The sequence below is a fragment of the Arachis ipaensis genome, chromosome B9 (assembly GCF_059453495.1).
Source record: "Arachis ipaensis isolate K30076 ecotype BB chromosome B9, ASM5945349v1, whole genome shotgun sequence".
NCBI classification, from domain to species: Eukaryota; Viridiplantae; Streptophyta; class Magnoliopsida; order Fabales; family Fabaceae; genus Arachis; species Arachis ipaensis.
The window spans coordinates 17,961,324-17,973,580 of record NC_142444.1 but is presented as its reverse complement, the minus strand read 5'-3'; the positions used below and the strand labels follow the sequence as shown (position 1 = coordinate 17,973,580).

Sequence of the window (12,257 nt, the reverse complement as noted above, 5' to 3'; positions counted from 1 at the left end):
GTATTTCTGTAATATAAAAATTTTTGTTGTAGACAACATAAATTTATTGATATAGTATAATATGCACAAAAAATTTTGCACATAATATAAACATATTGATATAATATAGAAATTTTTGTATATAACACGTAAATATTTGCACATACTATAGAAATTTTTGTACATAATACATAAATTTTGTTACGAATATATTTTATTAGTTGAGTGAATCAATGTCTTATGTATGTGGTCTTTTAAAATCTGTACACCAAAATTTATGCGTTATGTACCAAAATTTTTATGCTGTACACAAAAACTTATGTGTTGTGCATATTTTTTAGTTAAGTGTCAATGTTTTGAACATGTGGTCCTTCAAAATTTTTGTACTATATACAAAAATTATGTGCTCCACGATAATGATAATAAAGGAGGACGTGGAAGAAAAAAAGAAAGAGAAGAAATGAATAATAATAACAAGTCAACATGATAGCGACAATGACAATGACAATGATGGTGGCAGCGATGACAACAATGACGTTAAAAAACGAAACATGTAAAAGAAGAAGATGACCAGAATAACAAAAAAAAAAAGAAAAAAAGGAAGAAGAAAAGAAAAAAAAAAAGATAGCAGTGACAAGAAGAAGAAACAGCACCTATGTATGAACAAAAAAAAGTCTACCATAACTTAATTAAAAATTTTGTTTAAAAAACTATTGAACGTCTAATTTTATTGTTAAAAAATATGGATTTTGGAGTATTTAGAATGATTAATAAGATTCTCTAAAATTTTTATTTTAAAACCATTTACAAACTTTCTATTTTTCCCAAAATCTTTCTTAACCAAATTTATAAACAAAATACTCCAAAGATATGTAATTTATAAGAAATAAAAGATTCATTTTTTATTATATAAATTTACAAACAAACTTTTCAAAAAATGTAATTGATAAAAAATAAAATATACAATTTGTTATCATATAAATAAATTAAATATACTATATATATATTAAAATTTAGTTACTAAATATTTGTGTATAATAAATATATTATTTAATTTTTTTTATATATATTTTAGAATAAATATTGGAGTTTAAACTTTAAAAGACAAATAAAAATGAAGGGTAGAATGGTAATTGGAGGAAAACCGCAAGGGTACAGGATGCAGAAAATAAAACTGAGAAATTTCGCTCAAAGTCATTGTCAAACGTTTTCAAAACCCTCAGAGTGGTATGTTGTTGAGTTTGTGTGTGTGAGAGAGTCTCTGTCGCTCGCTGTGCCTCCAAACTCCAAAGCCGCTTTTCTTTTCGAGTTTCCGACTGCGAAGAAGACAAAGAAACAAACACCCAGCGGAACCCTACCCTCTCCCATCTTCTCCTCTTTCTTCTCTCTCTCTCCTCGTGATTTCTTATTCGGTTTCGCATTCGCGTCTTCGAACTCGAAACCCCATTCTTCTTCTTCGTTTTTTCTTTTCCCTCTTCCTTTCGTGTTTCCTGGGGCTGTGAAGAGAGAATGGTAGCTGGTAGTGGGAGTGGTTCTCCGAGGGCTGAGGGTGGAAACGGTAATAACACACAGATACTGTCGGCGAGAGTGCGAAGAACCATTCAATCCATCAAAGAAATCGTTGGGAACCATTCTGATGCTGATATCTATGTCGCTCTCAAGGAAACAAACATGGATCCTAACGATGCTGCTCAGAAATTGCTCAACCAAGGTTTCCTTATATTTATCTCTTTTTTTTATTTGTTTTTATTCTTTTGGTAGTTATTCATTGGTTTTGGATTAATGAGGTCTTGTTTGCTTTACCTGAATATTTTCATCTGAATGTGTGATTCTGAATTGTCTTTGTTTAGTTAATTCGTATGAATGTCACATTTTGTAGTTTAGGACAGGTTTGGTTCGGTTCTTGTTGATTTTAGGGGGAAAACTAGGGCACTCTTTAATAATTTACAAGTATAAACTTTTTTTTATTGAAAAGTAATAATTTTAAAGTTTTTAATAACATGAAATGCATGAAACACTTCAAATTCTTTCACTTGTGTATTTTAAAAGAGTACCACTTGTTTATGCTATCTTAAAATCCTTTTTCTTTTTTTCTTTAAAAATGATTTCTACCTTTTTTTTAGCAGAAACTAGAAAATAAGCTAATTCAGCGGCACACTGACTTTTCAATATTGGAATGCTGGTATCTGGAGAAAGGAATGATAACTTGATTGTGAGCCTTTGGTGTTTTCTTGATTGTTTACTTCAGTGTACAAGACCAATGTTTCTTTGTTCATGTCGTGGTACTTTCTATTTAGGCTGCGAGGAGCTGATATTGTCAAGGCAGCGTCGACGTCATTGCACCTGTCAAGTATTTTAGCTAGTGAATACTAGGAAAAATGGGCACTTTGTAATTGAAGATTTAGGGATGTTTATAGCATGTGCTTCATAGTGAACATATAGTTTTGAATGCCGTTCCATGCCCCCATTTCTTTCTTCCACTGAACCCAGACCTTCATTGTTGTAAGTTTAGTTTCCTCCTAGATACAATGTCATTAGTTCTGTGCCCTTTGTTTCGAGGATTAAGGATGATCAAAAGAGTAAATTAGTAAATGTGTGATTTATCAGTGGCCATTGCCCAAATAGCAGTTACCTAGGGTAATATTTGATCAGTTGAAAAGAAAATTCTGTGAATCCATAAATGCATAGCTTAATTTTCCATAATTTCTGAACATCATATGGTTTAAATGTAAACATTTTATTATAGTTCATGCTTGATTAATTTACCTAAGTAGTTACTACGTAAATTGTCTCCATTGTGGCGCAGTTCAATATTTAGGTAGTCCGCATCTTGATATATAACCGGTATTCTAGATCATGTTGTCTTGAAGAGTGTGTCCTATTCTAGTTGTGTTGTATGTCGGGATTGCTAATCAGCCTGTTGGTTCTAATTATATTTTGACAACAATTAACTATTGATTTGAAGAAAAGTGAGCAATGAAATGATACTTTCTCTTAGTGTAAATTTTGAATTTGTTATTCAGATCCATTCCATGAGGTGAAGAGAAGGAGAGACCGAAAGAAGGAGGTATTGCATCTTCATATACATTTTCTTTTTCATTAAATCCATGGCAACATATTTAAGAGTATAGGTTTTTTTTTTCTTTGTAATTTATTTACAAGTATATGTTATTGCAGCCTCAAAATGTTGGGAACCCAGTCCCTGTCAACCCACGAAGGAATTCTGAGAATGTTGGTCAAGGAAAGAAATATAATACCCCTTTTGAACATAATAATGTTCGAAGAACAAACTATTCTCGGAATACCTTACCTGGTATGACTTATTTCCTGCCTATTTTGAGATTTAAAGTTGATGCCCTGATTAGCATTTTGTCTTCATTTTGAGGTTTAAGGTCTTCATTTTGTTCTTTGTATAGATATAGATTGTCAATAAAAGCATGAACTCAGTTTTATATTCCAATAATTTTATTAATATTTTTATCATTACTGTTTGTGGTCAATTACAAGATTGAGTTTCACTGCAGATATAACAGAAAAAACCTAGGTTATTATATTTTGACATATGCAAGTCAATTGGGCCGGATGCTTTTTCTTTTATGGTAATTCACATTGTTGTATGTATGAGCTGATCTTAAAGTATTGCTTAATGTTCAGGCATCAGCAGAGAGTTTCGAGTTGTCAGAGACAATAGAGTAAATCACATATATAAAGAAGTAAAGCCTCCTTCAGTGCAATGCTCAACATCTACCAATGAGCAGTCAATTGTGAACACTTCTGAAAAAGGGTATTTTTATTTATTTTTTTAAAATTATCTGGATTAGTGAAAGGGAAACTAGCTTGACTATGCATACCTGGAATCCTCACTCCTTAGTAATCCATAATCGTGCATACACATTACATAAACTCTGGCAAACTGAAAGCTTTTATCGCATGGCTAGGTATGCTGTTGCTACAGATAGGATGTGAAATTGTGAAGTGTTTTTGTAGGCAAGACGAAATTAGAAATGAATTGAATGAGATGTGAGAAAGAACCCTAGTTGTAGGATTTGTGATTTGATTCACTGATACAAATAATCTCAAGTTATCCTCATCGTGTATATAAAGGTGATGATGTAGGGCAGAGATTTAGTTGGCCATAGAGCTGTTGAATGCTTTGACGATCAATGTAGAAATATGTTGATTGAAGGTCCATTTACTACTTAATTGCAAAACTTTGAGGATAATGTTGAGTTGGATGTTGGAAATGGGTTTTGGGGTTGTATGTGTTAATGTTATTTGACTTAATGCAATTGCTGCTTGAAGGCAGACTTGAAAGATATCTTTGTGTCGTTTGAGGAAATATCTGTCAAGGATCACTATTTTGATTTATTTTCAGTGATTATTTTGTACATAATTCGTGTATTGACTTTGTTACAGATCATCAACTGCTTATAGTAATCAAAGGTCATCTGGTGCAAGAAATATATCGCAGGCTCTAAATGGTCCTCCTAATTCACATGGAAGATACTCAAAAGATGCTATTCCAAATGCCAGTGACAGAAAATTTACACCTGCTAAGGAAGGTGCAACATCAAATGTAGCATCACAAGAGCAACCAACAAAGCCCAATAACAACCAGAATTCTACAACTGTGGCATCAACCAGTTCTGCTATTGGGGTTTATTCCTCTTCAACAGATCCAGTTCATGTCCCCTCCCCTGATTCCAGATCATCAGGTGTTGTAGGGGCGATTAGGCGTGAAGTGGGGGTTGTTGGTGGACGTAGACAGGCTTCAGACAACTCAGTCAAACAATCATCCGTTCCTAGTTCTTTTGCTAATACTCTTACTGGAAAAGATGGTACATCTGCAGATTCATTTCATTCAGTTGGTATCATCTCAAAGACTGAACAATTTAGTCAAACTAATATAACTGAACCTTCCTTCACTGGCATGACAGTTAGCAGGCCATCCATGAGCAATCAATATAACGGCCGACCACATCAACAACTTGTGGGACATCAGAGAGGTATATCTCCAAAATAACATTACCAAAATTTGATTTTTGCTGCTGCTTGTTTCTTCTAATTCTGATTTGGTTGTCTTCGTTTCTAAGGCTAATGATTTTGCTTAATGCATAACTTTTGGTGGTTTGATCTTAGTTATGTATGCATTTGTCTCTTGCATTAGGGCATTCAGAAACATTTTATTTCAGTCAGAAGATGCAAGGTTTATGATAGCAATCTATTACTAGGATTTTCTTTGATGTTGTCTTCTAAACCTTAATTTTTTGGACACTTTTCCTCCTACTTTTGCAATCTAATTCAAGTACAGTACTCAATTGACAAAACTATCATCATATTTCTTGAATGTGCTTCCCGCCCCTCCATTTCTAATCCATGTCTAGAAACTTCATGGTTTTTGTGCAGTTACTCAGCATAATAAAGAGTGGAAACCTAAATCAAGCCAGAAGTTGAGTAATAATGGTCCCGGAGTGATTGGAACACCTAAAAAGCTTGCGTCAACTCCAGTGGAAAACTCTAAGGATACGGAATCAGATACTGCAAAGCTGCAAGATAAACTTTCCCAAGTAAATATCAGTGAGAACCAGAATGTGATTATTGCACAGCATATTCGAGTTAGAGACACTGATCGCGCTCTGCTGACCTTTGGTAGCATTGGGACAGAATTTAATTCCTCAAGACATCAACCTAACAATATAGGAGTTGCTGAGAAATCAAATGAGGAATCTACTGCCAGGTTGGTTTTCCTGTTCTGGTCTATTTATTTATTTTGATTGTTCTAACTTAGATCCCCCACTTAGTGGGACAAGGCTTTGTTGTTGTTGTTGTTGTTTGTTCTAACTTAGACCGGTCTCATGTTCACTTTTTTCTTTTCAGTCTTCACTTTCTAAAGAGCTAGTTGTGACATTATTTAACACTTATTGTCAGCTTGACAGTGCCTGCTTCAGAGTTGTCCGCTGACGATGTTCCTGGGAGCAAGCAGGTAGACTTGCAGGAAGACCACATCAGAAATCCTGTATCTGACTCTCCAGCATCTGGTGCTACTGAGCTGCAATTGCATGATAACAGAGAATCCTCAAGTCCTCAGAATCAGGGTCCTTATGGCAGTATTAGGTTGGTTCGTGAAAGTAGTCCTTCTTATGTGCCTGCTGAGTCACAGCATCAGCAAGATTCTCATGATATGCCTGGATTTGCAGTGAGTGATTCCTTTAGTTGCATAATTTGGATGCTCAGTTATTAATGACCTAACATTATATTCCATGGCATTAGATAGAGGTTTTATAGGCATACCGTTTTGAACTAGAAAGTGTCATATTGTGCAAGCTAGATAGGAGGAAGTGCTTTACAACACTTGATTAAATTTTTCAAGGGCAAACATTGATAAAATTCCAATACTTTAGGGAAAATATTTAAATGGCATAGGGTTTGTTGTCTTCTACCACCTGGCTTTTCCCATGACACTTGTTGCTATCTGATGGGTGATAATAATTTCGTAACTATCGTATATGTTATTGCATGTTGTGCTTCGGTACTTCCTTTCTCATAGTTACCTTGAAACAGGCCTATGATCCTCCAACTGGTTACGACATGCCTTATTTCAGACCCACAATAGATGATACTCTCCGAGGGCAGGGTCTACCATCACCTCAAGAGGTATATTAAATCATGATTTAGTAGAGAATTCTAAGCACTATAGTTTTGTTTCTTTTTATTTTAGATTTGGATCTTGCAGTAGCCTCATCTTTAGAATTTCTCTGACATAATCTTCGGGGTGTGCAGGGCTTAAGTTCCCATGTGGCCAACAGTGTTCCCGCTTCCACAGTTTCCATGGTGCAACCTCCTGTGGCACAGATGTATCCACAAGTACATGTTTCACATTTTGCTAATCTTATGCCGTATCGTCAGTTCTTGTCACCAGTCTATGTTCCGCCAATGGCTATGCCTGGATATTCAAGTAATCCTCCCTATCCTCATCCAACAAATGGCAGCAGTTACTTGTTGATGCCTGGAGGTAGTTCCCATCTTAATGCGAACAGCCTTAAATACGGAGTTCAGCAGTTCAAGCCTGTTCCTGCTGGAAGTCCTACTGGGTTTGGAAATTTTGCTAATCCAACCGGGTATGCCATGATGCCTCCTGGTGTGGTTGGGGGTGCAACAGCTTTAGAAGATTCTTCTCGTGTCAAGTACAAAGATAATCTTTATGTTCCAAATCCTCAGGTAATGTTCCAAATACATCCCGTTAGCCCAGTACCGTGCACCTATAATCATCATGATTATTTTAATTCCATTTTGCAATTAAGTGGTGGTTGATTTTAACCTAATTTGTCACATATACCAAGCATGAACCTAACATTAGAGTCTAATTTATGATCTTGAAAAGTTATCACTTGTAAGTAGGTGCTAGAAGGGTTTAACCCTTTTAGGCTCATCTGGAATTCTGTCTCTGAAATATAGAGAGACGTATATTGTCTGTACCCACGAGACAAATTTGCATCTTTGCCAGTCTTGGTTGCCAAATGATTGTGTCTACTAACTAAAGTCTCAGCTATAATCCAGACACGGGCTTTTAATATTATAAGCTGCAAGAAAGCAATTTACACATCACATACTGAATTTTTGGATTTACATGCTTGTGCCAAACCTAATAGGAAGTTCATGCTGTTAAGACATTGATTAGTAAAGCTTCATTCTCGTGTTTCAATGAATATTTCTTAATCTATGACAAGGTCTTTTCATGTGAACTGCAACCTTCTTATGATATTAGTTTCTCATGGTTCATTCCCATTTACAGGCCGAGACATCAGAAATCTGGATACAGAATCCAAGGGAGCTTCCTGGCATGCAATCGGCTCCATACTATAACTTGCCAGGGCAAACACCTCATGGTGCCTATATGCCATCGCACACCGGCCATGCCTCGTTCAATGCTGCAGCAGCAGCAGCAGCTCAATCTTCACACATGCAGTTTCCTGGCATGTATCACGCCTCGCCACAGCCAACTGCAATGGCTAACCCTCATCATTTAGGACCAGCGATGGGAAACAATGTTGGAGTTGGAGTGGCTCCAGCTGCACCTGGACCACAGGTTGGTGCATATCAGCAGCCCCAGTTAGGTCACCTCAATTGGACTACAAATTTCTGAAGGGGAAAACAAGAAACCATGAAATCTAACCCTGTGTGTACAAGGGACTGAAGCAGATATAGGAAAAAAAATGGTAGCTTTTTATTTGTGAAATGAATAACATTTTTTTTCTCTCCAATATGCATTGAGGCATTTAAGTTTTCCATCTCATTTATATGTGGTAAGCTTTGGGAATTATTCTGAGTTTTGACTAATGAAAGTTGAATCTCAGTGATTCCTAAACGCTTTGTTTGAACTAAATGCTTAAAGAAGAATTCACCTAACAGGCTTCTTATTGCCAAGAGAAAGATGAATAAATTTTTATTTGTATCCATGAAAGATGTAAACGCTAACAAATGTATCCATGGAATAAAGAAACTCACTTTGTAACCACGGAAAATGACTTATATGTCCCAAGAGTATCCTAATGTTGGTTACCTACTTGGTCTGTTAGTATCTGAACCAACGTTAGAAAACGTATGGCACATGGAGGTTATCTTTCGTGGTTACAAGGTGAGTTTTTTTATTCTGAGTACATTTGTCAACGTTTATATCTTTTATGGGTACAAATGATAATTTATTTGAAAAAGATACTATGTTGAACAAGGAGCAGAGGTCTAGTATAATTCACACTTGATTGAATCTTATAATTATCTGAAAAGGGTTGATCACTAATTCTGTACTCAAGATTTAATCTGCGACAATAAAATTTTTGAAAGATGTTATCGACAAAATAATCCTTGTATGATTTGAAAATATGAAAAAAAAAATTAATAAATATTATATTTTTTGAGTAACAATTTTTGTATTTAGTAATTGATTTATTTATTTGATCTAAATTTTTGTAGTAATATTTAAAAGGTATAACAAAATTTAGAGTAAAATTTATTCTCTAGATTTTTTTTTTTATTTTTCAAAAAAAAGGTCATTTACAATGACAAAATTATTAAATTTTAAAGATGAATTTTTTTTAATAATGATCACAAAAATTGCATCATAATTTGACTCTAGGGTCGTATTTTAAAATATATATTTTATATCTAATTTTTTTAGTTGCATTTTTAAATCTTTCGGGAGCTTATTTGTCATTAGCATTTTTTGGGAGTTTTTTTTTTAATCAGCGAGGTGAACTTTTGGGTATTATTTTGGTAGTTTATTCTATCGGAAAAATAAGAATCTAGTCAGGGTTTCTAATCTTGGCATTGTGCATTGAGAGGGTTCCTTCACCTCAACCTATATTCTTTCAGGAAGTCGTTGATGTGAATAGATTTAGTCATCGTTGTTGGCTGTTGATATTCTGGGTAACATCTAAATAGGAGTTAAAAAGAGTGTTGCTGCATTACAACGGTTGCTAAAAGTAAGATAAGTATATTAAAGTTTTAGAAGTTGAACCAAATATCAAATCTTTCAAATTACTGGTTTAAAAAGAGGTGAACTGAAATTATTAAATTATAATAAAATACTCGGTATATGAAATTAAAAATAAATATACAAAATATACATAAATAATAAATTATATTATTAAATAAATATATAAATAGTTCATAATTACTTTTTTTTTTTACTAGGCCCATTAAGGGCAGGATAGGGCACAACCCGCCCCGGATCCGACCTGACTCTTAGTTTATCTAGTCGTTGATTTCTTTAATAATAAAAACTCTCTTCAAATGGACTTGGTTAAAAATTGAAACCCACTGAGCACTAACCCATTTTCACATGCATAATTGTGCTTCGATCTACTTTTTTTTGGTTGGTGTGGTTCGAAATTGTCTTAGTCTTTGGGCTTTAGCCCAAAATTGTTTTTGTAGCAAAATCAAACGGTTTTAATCTTTCAACTCTAATGTCATTCGGCAGCAAGTAGCACAGCTTTCTGACTAAGTTGAATCAGTTCAATAGTTAATTCACTAGTTCGCTTAAATAAATGTTAGTAATTCGAATTCTACCTTATACATACAATAATTTATTAGCCAATGACAAACCCTTAATAAAGATTGGATCCGCAGCAAATCAGTCCTTGTCCTGCTGAGTTTCTTTCTTGTCCTGCCCCGGGTTGGAATTTGGAAAATACCATGAAAGAACACCTAGCACAGCCCTCTTTTCAACAGATACAAGATGGGATAATAAACTAAGTAGAAGGTTTAACCAAAGTTTAATTGGATATAATAAAATAATATATTTATAGATAAAATATTATTTTTTAAAAAGTTATTTTATTTTATTATGTTAAACTAATTAGCCCCTAAAAATTTAGATCAGTTCGACTAATTTACCAATTTTTTAATCGGTTTGTTGACACTTAATTTTTACCCCTTTATAGCACCATACATAGCACCCTCTCTTTGCGTGTTTAATTTTTATTTTGTTTACATTATAGTTAAATGTAACATAAGAAGAAAGTGCAAATAAAATAAAGTTGGCATGATAAAATAAAATTGCTTCAATACAGACTGTAAATAACTTTTCAGTTTCTGATTAGTGTACATCATCATGTAGAATTGAAGAACCTTAATCAGCAAGTACGATGTAACATAATCATTTTACTCTTTCTTTCTTTTTTTTTTTTTTTGTTCAGAAGTAACAATAAAGCCTCTGGGTTGTCTTTAATATAAAAGATAGATACTAAAGCTAATAAGTGTATACGTAGGAATCGATGAAACTAGTTGAAAGGCACAGTTCATATCCCAAATGAAACTATTGCATCTTTCAATGGCATCATCCTTATATAGAAAAGTGACAACTCGATCTTTCTAAGCCAATAATTATTCTTCAATGGTTGGACGAGAAACACGCTAGTAGACGAGAAATGTGGCCCTCTTTCAGAAAAGATACGAATTAAATTGCATGCAATTCTATATCCAAGAAAAATATTAAAACAATAAAGACTGCGGATTCTAACCTTCGACAATTTCAATATTAAAACAAGTATTTATGGAGCCAAGGAAAGTCCGTTTAAATGGTAAAATTTTAGAATATATTCTCAAAATATTTGAGTTTGAGTTTTTCATTTCAATAGGCAATATATAAACACTTTGGTAAGTATTTTGTTAGAAATATAATTATTTATGTTATATTTTTCTATCAGTTTAAACTTTTAAAAAAAATAATTTCATGACATAATGAGTTTTATATTCGAAGTATTTAGAGTTTGATTATTGATGAATTCTAAAAATAAAAAAAATAGCATAAAATAAATAAAAAGAAGAAAAAAAAGTATATATAAAAATTAAGAGAGTCCAAAAGAAATTCTTACCTGGAGAAAAATATTAGAGATATAATTATTCATGTTGTCTTCTTCTATTAGTTTAAACATTTGAGAGAAATGATTTTTTGACTTGGTAAATTTTTTTAAGAATCTAAATTGATTGATACACATGTTACATGTTTTAAAAAAGTAAGTAGTATAACACTTTTTAAAAATTAATTTGTTTAATTATGAAGGAGCAAATATAATATTTTTTACTTAATAAGATATATTTATGGATGAGCATTGATACATCATTTTTTATTAAATGAAATAAAAAATGTGTAAAAGCATAAATCTCAATTTCCATCTAATGATTATATTGAATTGAAAAATAAAATAAAATAAATATTAAACAAATACAATAAGATATTAATTAAGATATATAGTACTAATTTTGGGATGTCTGAATGATACTCAACTGCATGTAGATTGATTTAGAAAGAAGTTAATTAAGTCTTGTCCTTTAGAAACTCCATGTGAGGGCTTGATTAGTTATGCAATCATTATCTGAAACTTCATACATTAATTACACACCAGATTTAATTAATTCTTCCCTTCTAATCTTCACATGTTTAGTAGTACTTTTGAAATGAGTGATTGATGCAAGATATATTAATTATGAAAATGCTAGGGAGATAATATCTAAAGTTATTTTATATAATATAATATTTATAATTTTATATATATTATATTTAAAAAATTATAATTATTTTAGCAATAATTAATAAGATAATTTTGGGTTATTTGAGTTGAATTTTTGTTATTTTTTAAACATTATTGATAATAATAATATAGTGAATTATATAGTAAAGATGTAAGTTTACAGATTTTTTTCTTAATAGAATGAAAGAGAAATTAATAAAGGTAGGACCCATATTTTGAATAATAATAAAATAATAAAAAATAACTATA

General features: G+C 32.7%; 1 protein-coding gene across 2 annotated transcripts; it reads left to right on the top strand.

Annotated features, from left to right (window-relative positions):
- Window positions 1-1,165: 1,165 nt before the first annotated feature.
- LOC107617963 (dentin sialophosphoprotein, putative (DUF1296)) lies at window positions 1,166-8,385 on the top strand. 2 transcript variants are annotated; one of them, XM_016319865.3, is made up of 11 exons: window positions 1,166-1,690; window positions 3,003-3,046; window positions 3,157-3,292; window positions 3,634-3,763; window positions 4,396-4,817; window positions 4,917-4,985; window positions 5,386-5,716; window positions 5,908-6,175; window positions 6,541-6,633; window positions 6,760-7,197; window positions 7,772-8,385. In XM_016319865.3, exons 1-11 carry the CDS (start codon window positions 1,489-1,491, stop codon window positions 8,120-8,122), a joined length of 2,484 nt encoding a protein of 827 aa, XP_016175351.1. In that variant the 5' UTR covers window positions 1,166-1,488; the 3' UTR covers window positions 8,123-8,385. The 2 variants fall into 2 exon arrangements, with proteins under 2 accessions (XP_016175351.1, XP_016175350.1); XM_016319864.3 differs by having other exon boundaries at window positions 1,179-1,690; window positions 4,396-4,985.
- The last annotated feature ends 3,872 nt before the right edge of the window (window positions 8,386-12,257 follow it).

Coding starts and splice junctions, on each gene's coding strand:
- LOC107617963 (XM_016319864.3), top strand. CDS start 1,489: ATGGTAGCTGGTAGTGGGAGTGGTTCTCCGAGGGCTGAGGGTGGAAAC. Junction 1,691..3,002: donor TCAGAAATTGCTCAACCAAG/GTTTCCTTATAT, acceptor TTTGTTATTCAG/ATCCATTCCATGAGGTGAAG. Junction 7,198..7,771: donor TTTATGTTCCAAATCCTCAG/GTAATGTTCCAA, acceptor TCCCATTTACAG/GCCGAGACATCAGAAATCTG.